The sequence below is a fragment of the Mercenaria mercenaria genome, chromosome 19 (assembly GCF_021730395.1).
Source record: "Mercenaria mercenaria strain notata chromosome 19, MADL_Memer_1, whole genome shotgun sequence".
NCBI lineage: Eukaryota > Metazoa > Mollusca > Bivalvia > Venerida > Veneridae > Mercenaria > Mercenaria mercenaria.
In genome coordinates, this window is record NC_069379.1 from 27748614 (window position 1) to 27775537 (window position 26924).

The window sequence follows — 26924 nt, forward strand, 5'->3', positions numbered from 1 at the left end:
AAAACCGCAAGGCGTAGAGCCTTGATATTTGGCATGTGACATTATCTAATGGTCCTCTATAAAGAGTGTTCAAATTGTGCTCCTGAGGTAAAAAGTGGCCCCACCCCGGGGGTCCCAAGTTTACATAGACTTGTATAGGAAAAATCTTTGAAAGTCTTCTTGTCTGAAACTGCAAGACCTAGGCCTTTGATATTTGGTATGAAGCATTGCCTTGTGGTCCTCTACCAAGATTGTTCAAATTATGCCCCTGGGGTGAATAGAGGCCCTGCCTCGGGGAGTCTTAAGTTTTACATAGACTTATATAGGAAAAAACTTTAAAAATCTTCTTGCCTGAATCTGCAAGGCCTATGCTTTTGATATTTAGTACATTTCATTGCCTTGGGGGTCCCAAATTTGACATAGACCAGTGCTAGCCCTGGCCATTATAAATTAATAGCCACTTTTTTAAAAATTAGACTTATATTAGGGGAAAAAATCTTCTTTTCTGAAAGTTTAAGGCCTACTAGGCCTTTGATATTTGGTATGTAGCATTGCCTAGTAGATCTCTAACAAGATTGTTCAAATTATGCCCCTGGGGTGAAAAGAGGCCCCACCCTGGGGTGTCACTTGTTATATGAGTTATTTAGGAATAAATACTTCAAAAATTGTCAGATCATATTTCCTAGACTGTTTAATTATAATTACCTAATGACCCCAAGTGATTAGGAGTCACTTGACTGTGACCTTGACCTACTGACCTACTTTCTTGGTTTTTAAGATACAGCCTTGAAATTTGGATGACATGTACAGTTTTGCACATCAGTCTTAAAACTGACTTTGAGTGACCATGAATTTGACCTAATGACCTACTTTCTAATATTTTAGCGTCAGTTTGCCATTTGAAACATGTGGCTCATATTACTCAGGTGAGCGATTCAGGGTCATCATACCCTCTTGTCTAAATAAATTACCAACCTCACTGGGTCAAGTTCCATAACTCTGACATGTATTTTGGGCAAATTATGCCCCCTTTATCTCCAAAGCTAATACAGATATTGAATTGAAACTTCACATGTGTCTTTGGGGTTTTAAAACTAGTTGATAGCATCAAGTCCCATAACTCTGACCTTCATTTTAGCCAGATTATGCCCCCTTTGGACTTACAAAATCCTGGTTAAAGTTTTGCGTGCAAGTACATACAGCTATTACTTAAAGGCATATAGATTTGAAACTTATTTTTTCATTTTCTAGGTCAATTACCAACCTCACTGGGTCAAGTCCCAAAACTCTGACATGTATTTTTGGAAAATTATGCCCCATTTTGGACTTAAAAAATTCTGGTTAAAGTTTTACATACAAGTTACTATCTCCAAAACTAATGCAGATATTGAATTGAAACTTGAAATGTGCCTTCAGGGTTATAAATCTAGTTGATAGCATCAAGTCCCATAACTCTGATATGCATTTTGGTCAAATTATGTCTCCTTTTGAACTTAAAACTCTTTTGATATTTAACATTTTGGATAATATTTTCCTGCTTCTGGGACAATATTTCGAATAGCGGAGCTTGGCTGTCTTACGAACAGCTCTTGTTGTTTTATTTTATCTCCATGTTTTTTCTTATGCTTTTTTACAATATAATTTAGTCACTGTTTGGTGCCATTTTACTTATTTTGCAATAGACTGTTTGCTTTTTATTATGTTTGCTGTATTAAGAAACTATTTGAGCTGCACCATGAGAAAACCAACATAGTGCATTTGCGACCAGCATGGATCCAGACCAGCCTGCACATCTGCGCAGTCTGATCAAGATCCATACTGTTTACTAATGGTTCTCTAATTTCAAAAGAGTTTGAAAGCAAACAGTATGGACCCTGACCAGACTGCGCGGCTGCACAGGCTGGTCTGGATCCATGCTTGTCGCAAATGCACTATGTTGGTTTTCTCATGGTGCGGCTCATTTTTGTCCTAGAGTAGCCTTTCTTTGTCATTTCCCAATTAAAATGTAGTGTAAAATATAAAATCTTCCAGCAGAAGATTTGTTTCTGTTAAGGGGCTGTTAATTACTACACAAACATTTTAGACTGTAGATATATTAAATTCTTACACAACTTGATTCATTTTCCTATTCAGCAAAGAAGGCTGAAAGTTGTGTGTTATATTACCACAATTTACTGTTCTTACGTCACAATTATTACATCATAGCGTCAAATAACATAGCGGCGCGTTAGAAAAGGAACCAACAAAAAACAGGCCAATATTTGATGGACGTCTTCAATGATATATTTAAAAGTCCTTGGTAACATGTTAGAATGGAAATAATATGTCTCATTTAGTGATTTGCTCTTGAATAAAATCAATGTTTGGAGTTCAGATGCAAAGGAATTATATCACGAGGGCGCAGCTCAATGATTTTGTTAACAACAAACCACTAAATGAGATATATTATTTCTTAAGTAACTACTAAAATCATATGCAACATACTTCACTGCAAGCATTGACAGTCAATTGCATTGTTAGTATTTTGTAGAAACAATTCAATTGTTCAAAAATTTAAAGTGTTTTATAGTAAATTGGTGTGAAATAGTTATTTTTATTCCTTTTTTTTTCAATTGCTCTGTGTTAGAAAAATTTATTATTTCCTGACTGTGGTTATGGTGTTGCAGTATCCATAACAAGTTGTTCAGTTAAATATTTAACCTTTAGCCTGCTAAATTCCTAAAATGGACTGGTCCATCATTCAGTTTGGGCAGTACCATTTAGTATTTGAAGGGGTGTTCAATGAAAATTTACCGACTGAATAGCGAACAGTGCAGACCATGATTAGCCTGCACGGATGTGCAGGCTAATCTTGGTCTGCACTGGTCGCAAAGGCAGAATAACTCGCCGCCAGCAGGCTAAAGGTTAATATTTTGGGATTTTTGAAACACAAAGCCACAACTATTCTAGAAGGGAAATAGACAAAGAAAGGTAACTCCTATAGGATAGTTTTGAAACTTTTTTTCATGATCTAGTCACTGTGTTTATTTTGTTCTGTATATTTCAGTATTTCAGGTTAGAAATGAATTGCAGTTTTGTAGTTATTCATTTAGATATGACATACATTTGAGTGTATTTTATGTATTTAGAGGAAGGCTGAAGTAGCCAGCTTATTTCATCCGCAGTTTTGTTTTCTTGTTTATTTTCGGTGTTCTTATTTAAGGAGTATTTTAAACCTCTGTGTTTTAAATATCTGTAACGGACATGCCTAAAGATGAACATTAAAATTTAAAAATCTTTGAAATAAATATCAACATAAATTAGATGATTAATAAATAGCAACATAAATTAGACTTTCTATAATTAGAATAGCAATGTAAATTAGACTTTCAATAAATGTCAATGTGAATTAGACATTAGATGAATATCAGTTTAAAGTAGAAGTTAAATAGAATGATGTACAGAACAATTGAATTATTTCTGTTTGAGTCAATTTCTCTTGCCTGACTAACACATCTGACAGTTTTCTACATATTGTACAGACAATACCCATGTTTTAAGAATATGTTCTTGCTAAATTATTGAACATTTGAAACATTTAAAATAAATCTGAAGGCATGTCTCTTTATAAGACATACTTGTTAATAGTTGTGGCTGATAAAGTCAATGTAATTTGTTCATAGCTGTAGCTGTTTTAGTGAATGTGACTGTTACAATGAATGTGACTGGTTCATAGTTGTGGCTGTTACAATGAATGTGACTGGTTCTTAGTTGTTACAGTAGCTGTTTCAGTGAATGTGATCAGTTCATGGCTGTAGATGTTGCAGTAAATGTAAATGGTTAGTAGGTGTGGTGGTTACAGTGAATGTAACTGGTTCATAGCTGTGAAGGTTACAGTGAAATGTAACTGGTTCATAGCTGTGACTGTTACAGCAGATGTTATTATGTCACTCTTCACAATGTGTATCTCCCATTATCTCATATGACGTCATGACATCATAGTTGTTCAGTGTTAGATCATTAAGCTTCTGATCCAGAGGTCTTGTGTTCGAATCCTAGGGAGATTGGAGGTTGACTGCGGATCCCACAATCATTCACCAAGGTCTGAAATCCAGGAAGCAGTAATTGATTGTAGTTCACGTTTGTTTTTACAACTTTTTCTACAATCTATGTGAAATAAATAAGTTTAATAATTACACAACAATTTGAATAAGATTACTACGGGTTTGCTCTGCTTTTGAATTCCATGTCATTCACCAGGACTAGGAAAAGTAGTGTGTATATAGTTAGACCTATATAATAATTTGTAACTGAAAAGTTTCTGTGAATCTTCCTGCTCTTAAGAAGTAAGATTGTTGGCCAGGTGTGAAGAATAAAGCAGCAATCTTTCTTATTATATTGTTTGAAATGATCGAGACAAAGTTAGATTTTCATGCTGATTTAGTGCCAGTAATTGAAATATGTGTAAACCATTGTTTGGGGTTATAAGGCTGGCCAGTATGAAGACCAGTCTGAAAAAACAAAAGCATCCGATTGGTCGAGTCTGGGCTTGATTTGAAAACTGACCAATCACAAGGTGATATTTAGGGACTGGTTTTCAAACTCAGTTTTATAGTCTTGAAGCTTTGGTATAATCCGCTGTGTTTTTGTCAAAATATACCAAGTGTGATGATTTACATGCCTCTGTATATTGTATGAAGAGATTTGCAAATGAGTAAATAAAACTCCACATTTAAAAAATGTTTTACTTTTTCTATTTTTAGCTCACCTAAGCCAAAGGCTCTAGGTGAGCTTTTGTAACCGCTTGATGTTCGTCGTCATCCGTTCGTTAACAATTTAAAAAAAAAACTTTAACTTGAAAACCTCTGGGCAGATTTACACCAAACCTCACAGGAATGATCCATAGGTGGCCTCCTTTCAAAGTACTTAAAGAATTGAATTCCATGGCAACTAAAAGTCGTCTTGTCCAAAACTGCAGGGCGTAGAGCGTCGATATTTGGCATGTGCCATCATCTAAAAGTCCTTTACGAAGTTTGTTCAAATTATGCCCCTTGGGTGAAAAGAGGCCCCGGCCAGGGGGTCCCAAGTTTTACTTATACTGGAAAATCTCTAAAAATCTTCTTGCCTGAAACTACAAGGCGTAGGCCTTTGATATTTGGTATATTGCATTGCCTAGTGGTCCTCTACCAAAATTATTCAAATTATGCCACTTGGGTGAAAAGAGTCCCAGCCCTAGGGGTTCCAAGTTCTATATAGACTTATATAGGGAAAAACTTTAAACGATCTTGTAGAAGTTCAAGGCGTAGGCCTTTGATATTTGGTATGTAGCATCGCCTAGCGGTTCTATAACAAAAGTGAAAAGAGGCCCCACCCAGGGTTCACTTGTATATGAGTTATATAGGAAAAATACTTTAGAAATTATCTGAACATATTTCCTAGACTGTTTAATTATAATTGCCTTATAAACCCAAGTAATTGGGGGTCACTTGACTGTGACATTGACCTACTGACCTACTTTCTTGTATTTAAGATCACCTAGTGGGTGACATTGTTAGTTTTGCACACAGATCTTAACACTAACCGTCAGTGACCATGAATGTGACCTACTTTCTTAATATTCTAACATCAGTTTGACATCTGAAACATGTACCTCATATTATTCAGGCGAACGATCTGGGGTCATCATGACCCTCTTGTTTCATCGAGTAACTAGTCACTTGCATATCTCCTCAAAAAGACTTCTTGGTTTAGGTTCACCCATCACCCCATTCGCCTGCCTGTTAATTTGTTTGTCAGCAAGCTGTGTCCTCTCTACCTTCTTTACTTCTTGGAACGATTTTCAAAGATGTTTGTTCATGAGAGAACACAATGTTCGTTTATAATTATTGCTTTAAGCTTGAGATTTTATGCATAGTCCAAAGGTCAAATAAGCAGAATTTTATATCCTTCCTGTCATTCAAAAGATTTTCAGATAATTCGTCAAAAATGTTAGCCATAAAACATGACAGTGAATCATGTAGAACTCTAGTCATGTGTGCTCAAGGCCTCCTCTGATATTAAATACCTACTGGGTACTCCATTTAATTGAAGCTGTACATACATTTTTGAACTCGAAGACAAAATCAATATTAAATTAATTCTGAACTGACTATAATATTTCTTAGGAGATTAATGTGTTTGTTTCAAAAACCTTAAAAAAGTTCAACGTGACAATTCTTCAAACCTTATCATGAAGGGCACGATTGATTCTGTCTATGCGACCAGTGTAGATCATGATCAGCCTGTATATCTATGCGGTCTGATCAAGATCTGCACTGTTCGCCATTCAGTCAGTATCTTTTTTTGGTAAGCACCCCTTTTACCAGTTAATGGTACGGTCAAAATTGAAATATGGACAAGTTCATTACTGAAATTTAGCAGGGTAAGTGTTTAAAGTAAAGAAAATAGGACATAACTCCTGAAAAAAAAATGTGAAGAGTTGCTAGTATATATGGGTGATTTGACATCGTTCCTTGTCCACACCTTTATTATTCATACACTTTAGGTCACTATTTTGACCCAGTCTTGAAACATTGACGGAATTTTTGTCTCAATAAAGTTTCGGACGATGTCTCTACTTGGACTTCTAGGGCATCAGGATCTTATTAACAGGCAAAAGGCCACATTTTCAAGTATTTACGTCATCGGTATCAAACCTGTTCAGTAAAGTCCAGACAAAGTTCAAAACTGGGTCATATGGGATCGTAAACTAGGATACTATTTACGTCGATTCGTAGGAAGATCTTTATTTTTCTCTCTGATCTACAGGAAACCTGACCAAATGTGTGTGCACACGAATAAAAAAAGATTGCAAATCTTTATGAAATCCGTCAGAGGAGCGTAGACAAAAGCATTTACAAAAGGGTTTCAATAAAGAGAATCTTTAATCTTATAAATAACCGGATTCATTCTTCCCCAGGTGAGCAACTTAGGTCTCTATAACTAGGCAGAATCTGCGGAATGCCTCTTTTTTTTAATAGAATTAGCAAAAATTAAGGTGAGTTTTTTTTTCTTTTAACATATTGTCACCAAGTCTAACGAATAAAAAGACCATTTCTGTCAATTCATTAATGTGTTCTTGCAGTCAGAGATGCTTTTCCTATCGGTTCAAATATGAAAAGAATAATAATTGACGGTTTATGATTGATTTTTACCGCCCCTGAGACTGACTGGCCTAAGATCAATACACAGTTTTGTAATCCGGAAGTTAGTTTTGATTAATTCGGTTTTGCAAAATTGATACTTTTGTCATGGTTATGATTTGTACGAAACACGTCGGACAAATTAACTTGTTCTATGTTCATCAACGGCATACGTCAGACAGGAAGTAAACCAAGCAGGTAAAACTCAAATGACCCTAATCCATATATTATTTACAGCCTACTTGACATTTCCTAAACATTACTTATTACGCATAGTAAGTTCACTTCTTACAAAATTCATTTAAACAGTCGACATTAAAAATAAAGGGGTTGACGTTATTAAGTTTTGCCTGCAGCTGATCAAGCTAAAGATCAACGAGTCAGTTTATAAAGGCTAGTTCTAATGCACATATACATTTGAAGACACGCCCGTCACACAATCTCGAGGCATTTCGTTATTTTACTTCTTTATTAGTTATTTTTAACACATTAATAACATAATTAGCCTTTTCATGCTGGACACGATTGATTCTGCCTTTGCGACAAGTGTAGATCATGACCAGCCTGCACATCCATACAGTCTGATCTTGATCTGCGCTATTCGCCATTCAGTCAGTATCTTTTTGGTAAGCAACCCTTTTAACAGTTAATGGTACTGTCCAAATTGAATGATGGACACGTCCATTATAGAAATTTAGCAGGGTAAGGGTTAAGGTATACCTTCAATAAAAGTTAATCTCCGCTTAAATTGTCAGGAATATTGAATACGTACATTTAGACGCCTAAAAATCATTTGCCTCAATGGCATAGTGGAAAAGATTGTACTTGTTTTCCAGCCGTGTGTTTCCTTAGACCTTGAAAATTCAAGGGTCAAACGTCTGAAATGTACATCTGTGTCAAAGATTATGTTTTTTTGTTTTTTTTTGTTTTTTTTTGTTGTTGTTTTTTTGTTGTTGTTTTTTTTTTTAAATATAAATAACTATCCTTCGATCAGGTAATAACAATTATTGTATTATATATTAAAATCAAAGCTCTGAAAGGACTGATAGCCAGTGCTTATTAAGAGATATTTCAACCGATACACTTGAAGAATCAACATTTCATTGTGCACAGACCGGTCATGATTTGAACAAGATCCACTAGACAATGCTACATGCCAAATATCTAAGTGCTGTGCATTGTGGTTCAAGACAAGAAGAGTTTTAAAAGTTTTCCCTATACATCTCTATACAAAACTAAGTTTGCCCCAGTGTGGTCCAATTAACCCTAGACCCTAACCCTAGAGCGGAGTGATTCCGAATATTTCGAATGTGAATATAAAGTTCATAATTATTCTAGAATCCGTTGCTGCTTGTTTTTGTTGTTTAAAACAGTAGTCTTCAGTTGCTCACACACTCGCACAATACCAAGATTATAAAAAAAAAAAAATATGGGACTATTTTTACACGTCCAGCATATTTGTGTGATGCAGTCACATAGAAATAGAAGGAAAACTCAAACGACGCGAGGTTGAAACTTGGTAGCTGATTTAGACCTATAGCCAGTTGCTAAAGCACAGGCTAAAAACTTAAAGAATACAAACAACGTTATCCCGTGACTTCTATTTTTAATAGAAAAACACTCCCATACTATTTGAATAACAAATTTTGAGAATGTCACTTTTAATCATTTTTTTTCATCCTTTATATTAAGCATTATTGTGATTATATCAAATCATAAAGTTATGAAAATCGTTACCTTTTACAAATAAGGATACATAAACATGTTTAATAAATAAAGAATGTGAATAAAAATTTGATAGTGGTCTCGCATAATTATACATGTTTTCTGATATACTTTTTATTAGATCCTTTCAAAACATTGCGTTTGTAATAGTATTTCTGTTAGTCCAATAGAAATTTTAAAAAATAATGGTTACGGGTTTCATAACATCAAATATAGAATACTTTTGATTAATCTAACATATTAATTTTATAATAGTCATTTTACCTGACTCATGCTTTGTCTCGACATGCTGATTTTCGAAACTAGATGTCTAAATAATGAATTATTGTTGACGCAGAGAAAAAATACTTATATTTTGAAAACGTAGACCTATGTCTGTATATACTTCCGCTTCCCACATATTGATGGAACTCCTTAACGTCTTGTCTTCAAGCTTACAATTTAATCACAACTTACTAGGTTCCTGTTGAACTTGACCAATACTGTTCTGTCAAATTTAAGGACTAGTGAATTTTGGGATTTTGTTAATTTTACAAGTGATTAATTTTGTTGGTGATACCGACGGAAAAGTGGACTTTGTACGGACGTATGCCATTCACAGTACGTTGTCTGTCTCTCGTGAGTCGCGACCGTTTAATCGATTGCCTGTGATCTGTTTGTATCACAAATTGAAAGGATCAATTTCTACCTCTATTATCCGAGAAATTGTTTCAATTTATAAAATATGAACAGTTAATTCCCTGCACAAAGCTACAAATTAACGTAATTGATCGGACAGCATCATGTAACGTGATAGCCGCTTAATGATGTTTAACCGGGAAATTGTTTAAAGAGTAATCAGGTCTTAGCAAAACTTAACACTTGTTCTTGTCAGTCGTGAAGTATTGTCAAGATCATTTACGGTGGTTGATTTTTTCCTTTAAATTCTCTGAAAGTCCAAAAAGGAAATATCATGAAATAGAGCTAACACAAAGACGTACATAATATGACAGAATGCTAAACATGTCCGTATATTTCATGCAAAAATGAAGACTGCATGAAGCTTAACCGCGATTCGTTCCATAAATGAATTACAACGACGCAGGTGTGACAGAGCAGACGCAATGCTTCAGTATTAACCCTATCTGAAAACAAAACCAGGGGCAGTAAGTTCAAATCCCCGCCCCTTAAACTCAGTGAAAATTATTATCATTTGGGATAAGAGTTCCATGTATGAGTGCTTTACATCTGACACAGAAGCTTCTGAAATTGGAGCGTTTTCTGTATCTTGAACTCTTCTCCAAAGAAAAATCACTAATTCATGAGGAGATGTCGCATGTATGGGTTACCGACAGCGACTTCAGATAATCTGTCTCTCTCACACTCACGCGCGCGCTTGCACACACGAACGCACACAGGAACTGTGACACATCTATGAGTCGGGGGCTCTTTGTGAATGTGCTGACGTCACGAGAATGACGTGCATTTTATAGGATCATTACGGTTGGTCGCGGACATTAAACACCTCAGAAAAAGAAATCACACGGATCCGGTATTTATAGGTTGCTTTTAAAGTAATACGTACGTAGAGATTACCTTTTTTTTTAACTTTAATACGCTCAAGGAATTCCATACCAAAATGGCGAAATACGCGTCTGTTATATTTAGTGTTTGAAATTATTTTTGTCCAATGGCATTACACTATTTTTCAAATATTTTGGTAAATCAACATTTACTTCCAGTCGTTTATTAATCTGGTAAGTCACATACTGTATTCGGAGCTTAAATTTGTAAACAAAAAAAAAAACCGCGCCAAACCAATTTCATTTGATAAATACTTACTAATAAACACTAACCTAGGCTATACATAATTATAATGTTTGTTTTGTATCCCTTTTTAGGTTAGTTTGTGACAAAATAATCTGTACATAAAGATAAGAATTATGAGGATTCACTTGTAACAAAAAATTAATCAGTATTGACCCGTCTCAAATCCATCTAGCGGGTTGTATCCTAACTTTATTATATTGGTTAGTTGTTTAGGCGAGTATGTTTACGTAGATTTTGGACGTATTGAAGTAAAATATAGATCGATAACAAATCATATTTACAAGTAGAAGTATTTAAGGATTTAACGTCGTGCACAGGTACGTGGATTTTTGTTTTGTTTTTATTAATGCATAGAGTGTAATTACATGAAAATATTATCCAGTTATCAAAAAATAAATTGTGTTTATATGGGTAAGTGTATGATAATCGCATAAAAATAATTTAAAAAATCTAGGGATGCTCTGTTTCTGCAAATAGATGTTTGCGTTTTAATTGACTTTTCTCGCAAAACATTTTTTTATCGTGGATGTTATTTTTGTTTTCATGAAAACACTCAAGAAAAGTGAAACTCATCAGATATAGTTCGAGTGCTTGGTGCAAAACTATTGTAAGTGTATATAAATAAAGAACAAGATACAATAGTTTTGCGCCAAGCCCTCGAATTATGCGACCGTGAAGTAAAGCTGTCTTATTTCTTTATGTCAAGTAAAACCTTTATAGTAGATGTTTTAAAAAGTTTTCAAGAGTTAAGTTTCTGAGAGTTCTGTATTCATTAACGTCAAATAAGATTTACAATGTTTTATTTAGTCATATATCACTGTTAAAGTATAACTAAAATTGTACCAAACTTTGCAAGAATGCGTCTTCTTTCGGCTCAACAAATGTTCAGCGTCATAAGATTTCATACAGCTCAAAACATTTTCGGCTTCATAAGATTTTATACAGCTCAAAACATTTTCGGCTTCATAAGATTTTATACAGTCAAACGCATTTTCGGCTTCAAAGATTTTATACAGCTCAAAACATTTTCGGCTCATAAGATTTATACAGCTCAACGCATTTTCGGCATCATAAGATTTTATACAGCTCAACGCATTTTCGGCATCATAAGATTTTATACAGCTCAACGCATTTTCGGCATCATAAGATTTTATACAGTCAACGCATTTTCGGCTTCATAAGATTTTATACAGCTCAAAACATTTTCGGCTTCATAAGATTTCATACAGTCAACGCATTTTCGGCTTCATAAGATTTCATACAGCTCAAAACATTTTCGGCTTCATAAGATTTTATACAGCTCAAAACATTTTCGGCTTCATAAGATTTTATACAGTCAACGCATTTTCGGCTTCATAAGATTTTATACAGCTCAAAACATTTTCGGCTTCATAAGATTTTATACAGCTCAAAACATTTACGGCTTCATAAGATTTCATACAGCTCAAAACATTTTCGGCTTCATAAGATTTTATACAGTCAACGCATTTTCGGCTTCATAAGATTTTATACAGCTCAAAACATTTTCGGCTTCATAAGATTTTATACAGCTCAAAACATTTTCGGCTTCATAAGATTTCATACAGTCAACGCATTTTCGGCTTCATAAGATTTTATACAGTCAGCGCATTTTCGGCTTCATAAGATTTTATACAGTCAGCGCATTTTCGGCCTTATAAGATTTTATACAGTCAGCGCATTTTCAGCATCATAAAATCTTATACAGCTCAACAAGTGTTCAGTATCATAAGATCAGTTCAACAAACTACAACATCATAATCAACGAATGTTCAACATCACAAGATCATAAAATTATACAACTCAAAACATTTCGGCATCATAAGGTTTTATACAGCTTAGCAAATTTTCAGCATCATGTGAGGATAATGACATGTGATAAATCAGTCGTCAAATAAACCATAAGTTTGTTCACTTTTTAACATCCAAACTCGATTTCCTGCTACTTCGACCTGTTAGAGTCATGTCCAAGTAGAGTGACAATATAAATAATCGCAACAGAACCATGACCCACGTGTAATTAACCCAATTTGTAACAGGGCAGAGGTCAAGTTTTAAACGTTTTTACTAAATTAAAACTTTTCATCTAAAACCACTTTATCAAATATGTATAATTGTGTTTTTAACTTGTCAAGTATCAAATTTCTTTCGAACAATACTGTTTTCAATCAATTGTTATAAAAATAGTTGTTTTCTCTAAAACCGTATACCCTTAATTAACTTTAAGAGTACGTTTCGATTGTATCCCCGAGTTTTGAATTTCAGTATTGACTGATTTTCCAAAGTTAGAATAATTCATAAAATCGCCTTGATTGTATAATAACAATAACAAGTTTTTTTTAACGCTCTGTAATAAGGCTAAGTCTTTTGGATGACTGGATCACTTAGGATTTTGGAGCGGGGCTGGTGACTGTTAACGGGTGCGGAGAAACAAAACAGGAGTCCTGTTTGTCATAGGACGTGTTAGTTAATGTATAAAATGAGCACGTAGCATTATAATAAGGTTAAAACATAATATAATGTTTGCCCCCCCCCCCCCCCTCAACCCCCCCCTCTAGGGTATTTTGGAATGACCCGGTGCACAAGGTCACATGACCTGTAACAACTCTAGGTTCGAGCACCACTGGTTTCCAAATTGCTCGCTGAAGGTCAGTGGTTTCGCTGCCGAATATTCGCATTCCCCATTTGACACATTAAACGTTCGTTCGTTCGTTCGTTCGTTCGTTCGTTTATTCGTAAACGTAGTAAGCGGGGATAACGACGGTTACGAATGTCTCGCGGTTTGACAGTCTCTTTAAATGTATAGAAAAAAAAATAACAAAAAAGATATATACAAACAGAGAAGCCTGTTGTCATTAAATTCCTCACTTTGGGTTTATTATACACACTAGGTATCGAAGTGTTGACTAAGTATGTAATCTTATCAAAATACAAAGCAGCAAATCTTTTAATCTCAACCTGTATGGATAAAGATATTAGGGCACATTTTACAAGTTTAAGATACCAGCGGTTCAATTATATATCTCTTAGATACCTAGAACAAACATCTGCCTCTGTGCGGTGTTTGTTTGAGAACTCTTCATAAAATTTACAACCTGATAAAATGCAAATCATCTTAAGAGAAATGAACAATAGGGAAGAATGTGATAGATATTTGTTGTACAAAATTGTAATACCTCTTTGCTCGTTTCTTAAATATGGAACGCTATACCCGACATATCAAGCCCTTCTTTAACTTTAAAAAAAAATGTTTCAAGCGATGTTGCGTGGCGTCGATAGGAACTACATTTAAAACTGATTTACGTTTTAATTATTGCATATGTTTTAAGAAATATCGCATGGTATTCTCTTAAATAACCTGCGAATCAGAAACAGCCATGTTATAAAAATAATTAGAAATTAAACTATCGAATTAAAATGTCATTTTAAGCTTCAGTAATGTTATCTGAAAGCCGATAAATGTCATTGTCAAAAAGTGATATAGTATCATTCTGATATTACAAAACTTTATTAATGAAAACTTATGTTTACAAACAATGTAGTTGATAATGCGACACATGTGTTATTAACGATGCCAGTAATAAAGCGACACGTGCGTTGTAAATATGTCATAGATCAAGTTACACATGTGTTGTGAACGAAGTCAGTAATAAAGTGACACATGCGTTATCACCGATGTCAGTAATAAAGCGTCATACTGTAAAATCATTAAATTTCGTGGGCATGAATTTTCGTGGTTTAGGTCAAATCGGCAATTTCTTGGGGATATGAATTTGTGGATTTCAAATTTGAACATAAAATGAATGGGAATTTTACTTGTTATTTGGGATTAAATTTCGTGGATTGACTCAACCACGAAATCCACGAAAATTAGTCCCCCACGAATATTAATGATTTCACAGTACACTTGTGTTATTTACAGTGTCATTTATAAAGTGAAACATGTGTTATTAAATATATCATAGATAAAGGGGCACATGTGTTATTAACGATGTCAGTAATAAAGCGACACATGCGTTAATACCGATATCAGTAATAAAACGACGCGTGTGTTATTCAAGGTGTCAGTAATATAGCGACACGTGCGTTATTAAATATGTCATAGATAATGTGACACATGTGTTATTAACGATGTCAGTAATAAAGCGACACATGCGTTAATACCGATATCAGTAATAAAACGACGCGTGTGTTATTCAAGGTGTCAGTAATATAGCGACACGTGCGTTATTAAATATGTCGTAGATAATGTGACACATGTGTTATTAACGATGTCAGTAATAAAGAGACACATGCGTTAATACCGATATCAGTAATAAAACGACGCGTGTGTTATTAAAGGTGTCAGTAATATAGCGACACATGTGCTATTAAATATGTCATAGATAAAGTGACACATGTGTTATTAACGATGTCAGTAATAAAGCGACACATGTGTTATTACCGATATCAGTAATAAAACGACACATGCGTTATTAGTGATGTCAGTAATAAAGCGACACGTGCGTTATTAGTGATGTCAGTAATAAAGCGACACAAGTGTTATTACCGATGTCAGTATTAACACGACACATGCATTATTAGTGATGTCAGTAATAAAGCGACACGTGCGTTATTAGTGACGTCAGTAATAAAGCGACACATGCGTTATAAGTGATGTCAGTAATAAAGCGACACATGCGTTATTAGTGATGTCAGTAATAAAGAGACACATGCATTATTAGTGATGTCAGTATTAAAACGACACATGCATTATTAGTGATGTCAGTAATAAAGCGACACATGCGTTATTAGTGATGTCAGTAATAAAGCGACACATGCGTTTTTACCGATGTCAGTAATAAAGCGACACATGCGTTATTACCGATATCAGTAATAAAACGACGCGTGCGTTATTAGTGATGTCAGTAATAAACCGACACGTGCGTTATTAGTGATGTCAGTAATAAAGCGACACATGTGTTATAACGATGTCAGTATTAAACGACACATGCATTAATTACGATTCAGTAATAAAAGTGACACGTGTGTTATTAGTGAGTCAGTAATAAAGCGACACGTGCTTATTACGATGTCATAATAAAGGACACATGCGTTATTAGGATGTCAGTAATAAAGCGACACATGCGTTATTAGTGTCAGTAATAAAAGCGACACGTGCGTTATTAGTGATGTCAGTAATAAAGCGACACGTGCGTTATTAATGTCAGTAATAACGACAAAGTGTTATCGAGTCAGTATAAAACGACACATGCGTTATTAGTGATGTCAGTAATAAAGCGACACTGCGTTATTAGTGATGTCAGTAATAAAGCGACACATGCATTATTAGTGATTTGTTAGTGCTGTCAGTAATAAAGCGACACATGCGTTATTAGTGATGTCAGTAATAAAGCGACACATGCGTTATTAGTGATGTCAGTAATAAAGCGACACATGCGTTTTTACCGATGTCAGTAATAAAGCGACACATGCGTTATTACCGATGTCAGTAATAAAACGACACATGCGTTATTAGTGATGTCAGTAATAAAGCGACACGTGCGTTATTAGTGATGTCAGTAATAAAGCGACACATGCGTTATTACCGATGTCAGTAATAAAACGACACATGCGTTATTAGTGATGTCAGTAATAAAGCGACACATGCGTTATTAGTGATGTCAGTAATAAAGCGACACATGCGTTATTAGTGATGTCAGTAATAAAGCGACACATGCGTTATTAGTGATGTCAGTAATAAAGCGACACATGCGTTATTAGTGATGTCAGTAATAAGCGACACGTGCGTTATTAGTGATGTTTAGTAATAAGCGACACGTGCGTTATTACGATTGTCAGTAAAAAAAGGACACATGCTATATGATGTCAGTAATAAAGCGACACAGTGTGTTATTAAGATGTCAGTAATAAAGCGACACATGCATTATTAATGATTCAGTAATAAAGCGACACATGCGTTATTATCGATGTCAGTAAAAGAGGGCACATGCATTATTAGTGATGTCAGTAATAAGCGACACATGCGTTATCATGATGTCAGTAATAAAGCGACACATGCTTTAGATTATGTGATATAATAAGCGACACTGTTTAGTGATGTCATTATAAAGGACACATGCGTTATGTGTTTAAGTCACAGTGCTTATAAATAGTCATGATAATAAGTATTACACGTGGTTATCAATAATTATTAAAACTTCATATAAAGGGGCACATGCGTTATACGATGTCAATGATAAAGATGAGCGGCTATGGGGTTTGATGTCAAGTGCAATCGATCTTGAAGTCGCACTTTACGCAACTCTGTGAATAAAACATGACTGTGTGGCTTAGATTTCTGGGTATGGTCTGTCACTTGCAAAAATATCAATTAATATAATTTCCATAAATAACTTCATTATTTATGCATGCGACAGAATCAGTTACTGCAAAACACGGTCGAATTACTAAATACAAGTCAATGTTTAAGTTTAACCAAATATCAATATGGTAAAATCTTAACAATAAAACCTTTATATTTTAAATGAGAATTGAATGAACTTTTGCCCTATTCAATAATGAAAGGCGTTTTACATAACATAAAGTACAATGGCATTTAATCAACACGGTGAAGATAGAGTTTTGCTTTTCAAATTGTTAAGCTTTTCTTATAAGAGTATGCTGAATGGAAATGTAATAACATTTTTTTTTCTTAAACATGAATGATATATTGATTGTATAACGTACAACTTTCGTAAGTTATTCTTTATATTCAAGCCGATAGACTCCTAAGCCCCTTTTCAGTTCCAACCACGTAGTAACAATTTGCCGTATGACCCGGCTGCCCGGATGACCGGTGGCAACCCTGTCGACAGTAAAACCTCTGTTTAGACAGACTTCTTTTTAGATAAAATCAGTTACGAATATCAAAACAACACTTATGTATGTCCACTGTTTAAAGATGCTCTCTTGTAAATTTGTGATCGATTCTTTGAATATCGAAGCATTCGTGGAGACTTTAACTCTATTACTGTCCGATGTGTGATTTTTAGTTTCGCCATTAAATAACAAAGTGCATGTTTTAAGCAAGTTTAACATTCCTCTTTAATTATTTATGGATAAGCGTTTCAAAAAGATAGGTTTTCTTATGAAATTTTTGAGCTCAAAAAATGGACAGGAAATAGAAGTTCGAATTTATGCCGTCACAAATATTTACCAGTAAAGAGACTGTCACAGGTTCATGGTTATAGGTCGCGAAATAATTTTGAGGCCTGTAAAAAAAAATTGACTAATCTGTCCGATTCACGCTCATTTTTCCAGGAATAATGTCGGCACAGTTTGCGTTTAGAGTGTGTAACTTTGCATGTGCCTTTAATATTTTTTATTATAAATAATAAAATGATCAATAGAAACATGCAAGTAACCTCACATTGGAATAATGTTCCACTGATTCAAAAGTGCATAAATATTATACCGAAAATATAGAAAAATGAATGAATGAATGAATGAATGAGTCGGTTGGTAGCTCGTCTTAACCGTTTTAAACAATGAGAAATTTGTACAGTCTAAATATTTTTTAGAATTTATATGCCCTATATATAAGTGCTGTAATCATTATTTTTCACGTGTTTTAAAGAGGAATATTGCGCGCAAATGGTACTTTAAACTGTCAGTTAACACTTCACAATGATGGAATTATAATGTTCAGTTTTAAATATGTGAGCACTTCACGGGACTGCAAAGATTTATGGGTTTTTTTTTTTCAATATTAGTTTATGGGTATTAATTTATCACAGAACATGCCCAAGCAGGAAACAAACTTTGACAAATTGTTTCAGTCAGTGTAAACTGCGTGGTCCGTCCGATAGTTCAAATACACTTTGTTTCCATCAAAGTTAGATATCTTCATTGTTCAGTATAAAACTGTACAAAAAAGAAAAAAAAATCATATAAATGGAGCTTATTGCACACATTAGTTACCGAAAGTTTAAAGCTTACTGTCGTAATATCCCTTAGGGATGGCTTAAAATTGCCACCACTTATTAAGAAGCAACTCGCGTTCTTTCACGAAAAGTCAACGACGACAAAAACAACGGCATAGCATCAGTAGGTCAGTGCCCGTATACTTGTTAATGTTTACACATAGCTCTCAATGATGGCTCGTACGTAGAGTTTTCTGATTGTTAAATGTAAATATACAAAGTTTACAGACCGAGATAATAACATTGGTCAATATTTTGAATTCCCCATTAAAGAAATAAGGGGGAATCACATTTCATCGTTGCTAAAATAAAACCAGCCTGTACGTGTAAATAGTTTACATTGATGAACAATGTTAGGAAACGTTCAATATTGACGACAGTACAAGAATGACGCTCACAAGAAACGATTGCATTACTAGTATAACGAATTTTATTTGCTAACATCAGCAAGCGCTTGCTAGTTCTTCTTTTATTATATTTAGAAAATATATTTACTTGTACTTTTTTTGGAAAGGATTTTTAAATCTTTTGATAGATAAATCAAAATTAATCGCATAATATGTGGTTACAAAAATATATATCACCAAATGGAATTAAAAATCTTACCCACCATCATTTTTTTAACAAAGCTGGCCTCCCTTCTCCCACCCCACCCCCACGTCCATACTCTTACGTTTTATTTCATTTGAGCCGCACCATGAGAATACCAACATAGTGCATTTGCATCTGCGCAGTCTGGTCAGGATCCATGCTGTTCGCTTTCAAAGCCTAGTTATTGCAATTCAAGAAACAGTTAGCGAACAGCATGGGTCCTGGCCAGACTGCGCGGATGCACAGGCTGGTTTTTATCCATGCTTGTCGCAAATGCACTATGTTGGGTTTCTCATGGCGCGGCTCATTTTATACACTGTTCTGTGCTTGCAGATTATTAAACAATGATTTGTTTAGTATACTTAAGGCTATGAAGCCTCGTGCACAATTAAGAGCAGAACATGAATCCAAAGTTAGAAAATTACTTTAAAGCGATAGAACAATTGAATGGCGAATATGAAGACGCTTTCCACAATATTACATGAAAATGGAAATAGAACACTAATTGAAGTATTCAGCGGACGACGTGTAATCCTCTTAAGCATGTTTAAGGTATTGATGACTGATGAGGACAATGCAATATTTGTTTTTATTGTACACAAGGATAATGATATCATAAAGATTGGTCTGGTCAGAGAAAATGTCAACACTCCCAGCTAATACACTCATTCCTGTCTTAAGGTCAAGGGAAATTAATTAAATCCGCTATCTCGAAGTTACGAGCTAGAATAAAGCCATAGAAAGAAAAAATCTAATTACACACGTTGTGGTGCGCCAACTACACCAAGTATATGGTAAAGAGGTCTAAAATAATTAAAATCAACCGTAAATTGTAATCTCATGAACCTCCATTGAACTTCACTTTATAATGTTAAATGCCAATTGTATAAATTAGGCCATACAAAATTAGATCTATGTTTAACGTCCCCATCATTTTATTTTTTTGAAACCTATATATCAGGTAAGAAAAACAGAAGAAGTCTTGTTAAAAAAACTATTGTTACTTCCGAATTGTTGTAACACCAATGAAAAGAGTTAGCAAGATAATGCATGTCTTTTAAATAACTGTATCAACATGTAAGGATTTATTAAAATGAAATTAAAGATAATGTTAATTCTGTAAGCATTAATAAAAAAGCGCTCGGAGCTTTAACACAAGTTCAAATGTCGTTTTACGTACTTCATATGTAGGGAAGTGATTCTGCCTTTGCGATCAGTGCAGATCAAGATCAGCCTGCATGTCCGTGCAGTCTGATCATTATCTGCACTGTTCGCCATTCAGTCAGTATCTTTTTGGTAAGCACACAGTTAATGGTTCTGTCCAAATTGAATGATGGACAAGTTCATTACAGAAATTTAGCAGGGTAAGGCTTAAGCACTGGTACAGTAACTGTACTTTACACCATTCACATCGTCCAAAGCCCTAACTTAGTGCCGAGCATTAGCAGTTTGGAAATTGTTTAGTGTTGATCTTTAATTTAAGAACTACGGAAACAAATCTCTCCTACAGTTATATTTCACTTAAATCCTATTACAGTGGTAAAATTACGTGATATTGTTTATATTTGGTAATAAATAGTCATTGATTATCCGACCAATTACTATACTACTAGACCAATTAATGTACTATTAATACTAGACAGGAAATTGACATACTGTCAGATCATTTATTTTCTCGGGCACGAAAATTCAAGCTTTTTCCAGAACGATTATTTAATGTGGATATCAATTCGTGGATTTCAAATTTTGAATATAAAATGAATGAAATGTTAACTTGTTCATTGGGGTTTATTTTTTATCTGCTTTACTACGCCGATTTTCACGAAAAGTAGACGTCCGTGAATAACAATGTTTTTACAGTACTAGTAAAAGTGTAATATTCTAATGTCCACCAATGAACTTTAAATCCACATGTTATGTATATAGGCATACTATATTAAGAAGTTATTAATGTATGAAATATGTTTATTTTATAATGATCAATATGGGGGTTTTTGTACATATTTTTTCCAAATATTCATATTTAGTGGGGTCTTTATATCGGTGTGTTTATCTAAACTTTTTATTTACAGTCTTTTAAAGTGGGGAAGTTATTTTAGTCAGCTTTAACTATATCGGTATGATATGTTTGGATAAAATGTACAGCTTTGATCGTGGGGGACTTGTTGTAAAACACGAGTCGCTTAAAATGACCAATAGTGTTGTCTGGAATGAAAAGAACTGAAATAGAATTAACACACCCTGTGCAAAGATTCTAAGCTTCTTTTATAGGAACAAGTATAAATGTTTAATGCTACAGAAACATTGTACTATTCACCAAGTGTCAGATTATATTAAATGCTTTTGTTCCGAAAACAGTAAACTGGAAGTTTGACTTTACGTTTGATTTTTCTTATACATCTAGTTTTTTAAAAGATTTGTTTTGTATTTATGACTTTTTTTTCTTTTCAGAACGAGGAGTTTTGAAGGACATAGAGACACCTGAATATCGTACTTATTTTCTTCAATAACATCCGAAAGACTTGAGCGCCATTGTGTAAAAATTAATTACAAAGATAGTGTGTTTTTATTAAAACCTGGGGATAAATGGAATGAACAAGACGCGTATACCTATTGTGAAAATTTATTAAACGGAAGATAAAGGTTTGAATTAATACAAATATGCCTGGACACACAAACACGACTGATCCCCACGAGCACGGAAGGCCAGCGCGTCCAAAGAGCGGAAGTTCGAGAAAAGGAACAACAACAACAAGTGTCTTGAGTAAACCGAAGACGAACACTAACACGAGTGGTACCGGAGCACAGGCTGGAAAAGGAAGCAGACGATATTCGCAAACAACAGATCGACAAAAATCGAAAACTGCCATTCGAGAACAAAAAGAGAACAATTTTGATCAAAATGAGAGGAACAGAGTAGAAAATGGGGATATGGAATCAGAGACGAACGAAAAGGGTGTAAATGACAAGGTAATCAAAGAAACACATGAAGATGATGCAGAAAATGATGTAGATCACAACGATGCTGGCCAAACTGTAGCAAACAATAAAACGCGCTTTACCAGACCGGAAACGCCCCCGAAACCTGAAACACCTCCACCAGCACCACCTTCTCCGAAACAACCGGAAGTGTTCACGCTGGAGAAATTTAATCACACCGTAGATTCATTTTCTGGTGTGTTTTCGTCACCAAAATTTACACACGTGTCGGATGATTATCCTACTGAAGAACTTGTAAGCGTGATCTCCGAGGTAAATGAAAAAATCGAGGAATACAAGCAACAGACGTTGTCGTCTCAGCACCATCTGAATGAGTTAAGACAGCGCATGCATGAAGTGAAAGAACGCATTCGACACAACATACAGCAAAAATCAAACGCCATACGAATGGGTTAGTAACCTACTATTTTTCCTGTTTATTTTAGCATATGATTCTTATTTACATTCCCAATTTTTTCCAAAATATTCATGATGGCGATTTCAAGATTCTGGGATTTCACTGGCTAGAATTTTAAATATTTTCTTGCAACAGGCGATCATAACTGTTTTGGAATAGTTAGCATTTGCAAAATTCCATGGGTAGACGGACGTACCACGTGTCTTTAAGACATGGTTTTTAACTTTTCAAACACTTAACAAACCTTAACCCTTAGCCTGCTGGCGGCAAATGATTCTGCCTTTGCGACCAGTGCAGACCAAGATCAGCCTGCACATCCGTGCAGTCTGATCATGGTCTGCACTGTTCGCTATTCAGTCAGTAATTTTTCAGTGAACACCCCTTTGAATAATAAGTGGTATGGCCCAAACTGAATGATGGACCGGTCCATTTTAGGTATTTAGCAGGGTAAGGGTTAAAGGTTCTTTAATTGAATTAAGTATATTCTCCTGACGTGCGGGACTGAACGGTGCTGTAGTAAATACATGTTGTATGCATTCAACTCATTCAAGGATGTGCGAAAATAAATATTGCAGTTTAAATTGTTTACAAACTTAAATTTTTCCTATTTTTATTCAATATATAAGTGCGTCAAAATAATAAAGTTCTTTCACCGCCAATAATAAAAGTGTCTTAAGCTGTTATCCAGTCTTCGTAACGACGTGAGAGCACTACTGGAATTTTAATGTTCTTCTATAGAAAACAGTTTATTATGGCACACAACTACAAATGGAAGTTTTTATCCACAGAATACGAACGGTTAAAATAACAATTTAGTTCTTGGGTCACACGGCTTTAGCTGATTTTGCATTCATTTTATAAGAGGTACGCTGACATAAACTGCGCCAAATCCAGCAAAAATATTTTATGCACTTAAATATCACAAAAGATTTATATCTTTCTAAATTGAATAAGAGGTTGTCAAGAACCCCGTTATGAGAATTGGTCTTAAATTAAGAGGCAAAGAACATTAAAATTTCTTTTTTCTTCTTTTACCTTTATAAAGAGAAAGATTAAAAGATTATACACGATTAACTTTCTATAAAAACAGTAATGACTGACTTCGCAAAACAACTGTTCAAATCTGTTGTAGTTATAACAGGTAGTAGATGTTAACACATGAATCGAAATAGAGGTAGTTTAACGATTGTAAAGTGTTTCGATAGTATGTGTCAGTGTCTCGATAGTTTCTTTAGTCTCTCGATAGTATGTGCTAGTATCTCGAAAGTACATATGTGATAGAGTCTCTAAAGTATGTGATAGAGTCTCTAAAGTATGTGTTAGAGTCTCAAAAGTATGTGTTAGCGTCTCAAAAGTATGTGTTAGAGTCTCGAAAGTATGTGTTAGCGTCTCGAAAGTATGTGTTAGTCTCGAAAGTATGTGTTAGCGTCTCTCGAAAGTATGTGTTAGCGTCTCGAAAGTATGTGTTAGTCTCGGAAGTATGTGTTAGCGTCTCGAAAGTGTGTGTTACCTGCTCAAAAGTATGTGTTAGAGTCTCGAAAGTATGTGTTAGTGTCTCGATAGTTTCTTTAACGTAGCGATTGTATGTGTTAGTATCTCGAAAGTATGTGTTAGAGTCTCCAAATGTGTTAAAGACTTGTAAGTATGTGTTAGTGTCTCGAAAGTATATTTGTGAGTATCTCAGAAGAATGTGTTAGAACCTCGATGTTATGTGTAAGTATCTCGAAAGTGTGTATTAGAGGCTAGGAGGAAGTTTTAGTGTCTCGAAAGTATGTGTTAGTGTCTCGAAAATATGTGTTAGAGTCTCGAAAATATATGTTAGATTCTCGAAAGTATGTCATAAGAGTCTCAAAAGTATGTGTTAATGTCTCGATAGTTCCTTTAGTGTCTCTAAAGAATGTTTTAGTATCTCGAAAGTATGTATTAGAGTCTCCAAATATGTGTTAGAGACTTGAAAGTATGTGTTAGTGTCAGTATATTTGCGAGTATCTCAAAAGAATGTGTTAGAGTCTCGATATTGTGTGTGAGTATCTCGAAGGTGTGTTTTAGAGGCTCGGAACTATGTGTTAGTGTCTCGAAAGTATGTGTTAGTGTATCAAAAGTATGTGTTGGTGTCTCGATAGTTTCTTTAGTGTAGTGATACTATGTGTTAGTATTTCGAAAGTATGTGTTACTGTCTCCAAAGTATGTGTTAGAGACTGGTAAGTATGTGTTAGTGTCTCGAAAGTATATTTGTGAGTATCTCAAAAGAAGGTGTTAGAACCTCACTGTTATGTGTAAGTATCTCGAAAGTGTGTATTAGAGGCCTGGAGGAAGTTTTAGTGTCTTCAAAGTATGTGTTAGTGTCTCGAAAATATGTGTTAGAGCCTCGAAAATATATGTTAGATTCTCGAAATTATGTCTTAAGAGTATCGAAAATATGTATTAGTGTCGCGATATTTCCTTTAGTGTCTCGAAAGTATGTTTTAGAGTCTACAAAGTATGTGTTAGAGACTTGAAAGTATGCTTTAGTTGTCTCGAAAGTATATTTATGAGTATCTCAAAAGAATGTGTAAGGGTCTCGATATTGTGTGTAAGTATCTCGAAGGTGTGTGTTAGAGGCTCGGAACTATGTGTTAGTGTCACGAAAGTATGTGTTAGTGTCTCGGAAGTATGTGTTAGAGTCTTTAAAATATGTTTTAGTGTCTCGAAAGTATATTTGTGAGTATCTCAAAAATATGTGTTAGAGTCTCGATATTATGTACAAGTATTTTGAAAGTGTGTGTTAGAGGCTCGGAAGTATGTGTCATTGTCTCGAAAGTATGTGTAAGTGTCTCGATTGTATGAGTTAGAGTCTCGATAGTATGTGTTAGGGTCTTTAAAGTATGTGTTAGTGTCTCGAAAGTATATTTGTGAGTATCTCAAAAGTATATGTTAGTGTCTCGATATTATGTGTAAGTATTTCGAAAGTGTGTGTTAGAGGCTCGGAGGTATGTGTTAGTGTTTAGAAAGTATGTGTTAGAGTCTCGAAAGTATGTGTCTCGAAAATATGTGTTAGTGTCTCGATAGTATTGTATTAGTATGTCTATAGTACATCTTAGAGACTTGAAAGTATATGTTAGTTTTATGATAGTATGTCTAAGTGTCTCGAAAGTATTTGTTAGTGTCTCGAAAGTATGTGTTAGAGTCTCAAAAGTGTTTGTTAGTATCTCGATAGTATGTGTTAGAGTCTCAAAAGTATGTGTTAGTGTCTCGATAGTATTGTATTAGTATGTCGATAGTATGTCTTAGAGACTTGAAAGTATATGTTAGTTTTATGATAGCATGTGTTAGAGTCTCGAAAGTATGTGTTAGTATCTCGAAAGTCGATAACATGTGTGAGACTCTCGAAAGTATGTGTTAGTATCTCGAAAGTATGTGTTAGTGTCTCGACAGCATGTGATAGTGTCTCGATAGTACATGTATTTGTTAGTGTCTCGATAGTATGCTTCATTTCTGTGATTATTACATAGGTATATAAGTGAAGGAAATGGTCTAGATCAAATGGAATACTTATCTTCAGTATTTTTAGATACCACCAACAATTATTATAATTGAAAACTGCAAAATCAGTAGCATTCAGTTAGTTTTTTTTCCTCAAAATTAGTAGCACTACATTTCAATCAGTCTTTTCGGTAAAATCAAAAGCGTTTCAGTTAATCTTTTTCGCAAATTCAGTAATTTTTTTCCGCAATGTCAGTAGCATTTGCGCGGCTTGTATGAAGTATCAGTAGCATTTCAGTAGTCTTTTCCGCAATATCTAATCTAAAATGTCTGACATAGACGTCAGATATTTTTAAATCGTACAGACTATGATTGAGGAAACGCCACGATTAATTGATGCAGTTTTAAACTTCGTTGAATATTTATTACGTATATCATACAAGAGTTGTTCGGTAGTTTAAACCAGTACAATTTCGGTGTTTACGTATCATTTAAGAATGTCTTTGATTATGTGCATATCTTTAATTGATGTAATCATCCATTTGATTGAAATTCTGATAACGTTTACATTTGCATATCTCGACTAGATACACGTCAATTCAAAAGTACACGGTGTAAATATTTACTTTCTGACATACTTTCTTCAAAAATGTAGGTTTAGTACAAAGCAGCCTCACTGCTCAAGACTTAAACATTTTCCTTAACATGTTTAATTTTAATTAAAGATTTTTTTCGACACTTTACTTCTTCAATTAATAGATTTCGCAATAATGTAGCTTTGCAATGAATAGTTCTGTTACACATAGGCGGGGCATACGC

The 26924-nt window shown here is 34.6% G+C and overlaps 1 protein-coding gene across 1 annotated transcript in view; it reads left to right on the plus strand.

Moving 5' to 3' along the window:
• The first annotated feature begins 10838 nt into the window (after nt 1–10838).
• LOC123541806 (death domain-containing protein 1-like) overlaps nt 10839–26924 on the plus strand; it is a 45095-nt gene continuing 29009 nt past the window's right edge. The window contains exons 1-2 of the mRNA XM_045327412.2: nt 10839–10990; nt 21698–22637. Coding sequence (XP_045183347.2) covers nt 21908–22637 — 730 coding nt within the window. The 5' untranslated portion in view covers nt 10839–10990; nt 21698–21907. The remainder of the gene's footprint in view (nt 10991–21697; nt 22638–26924) is intronic.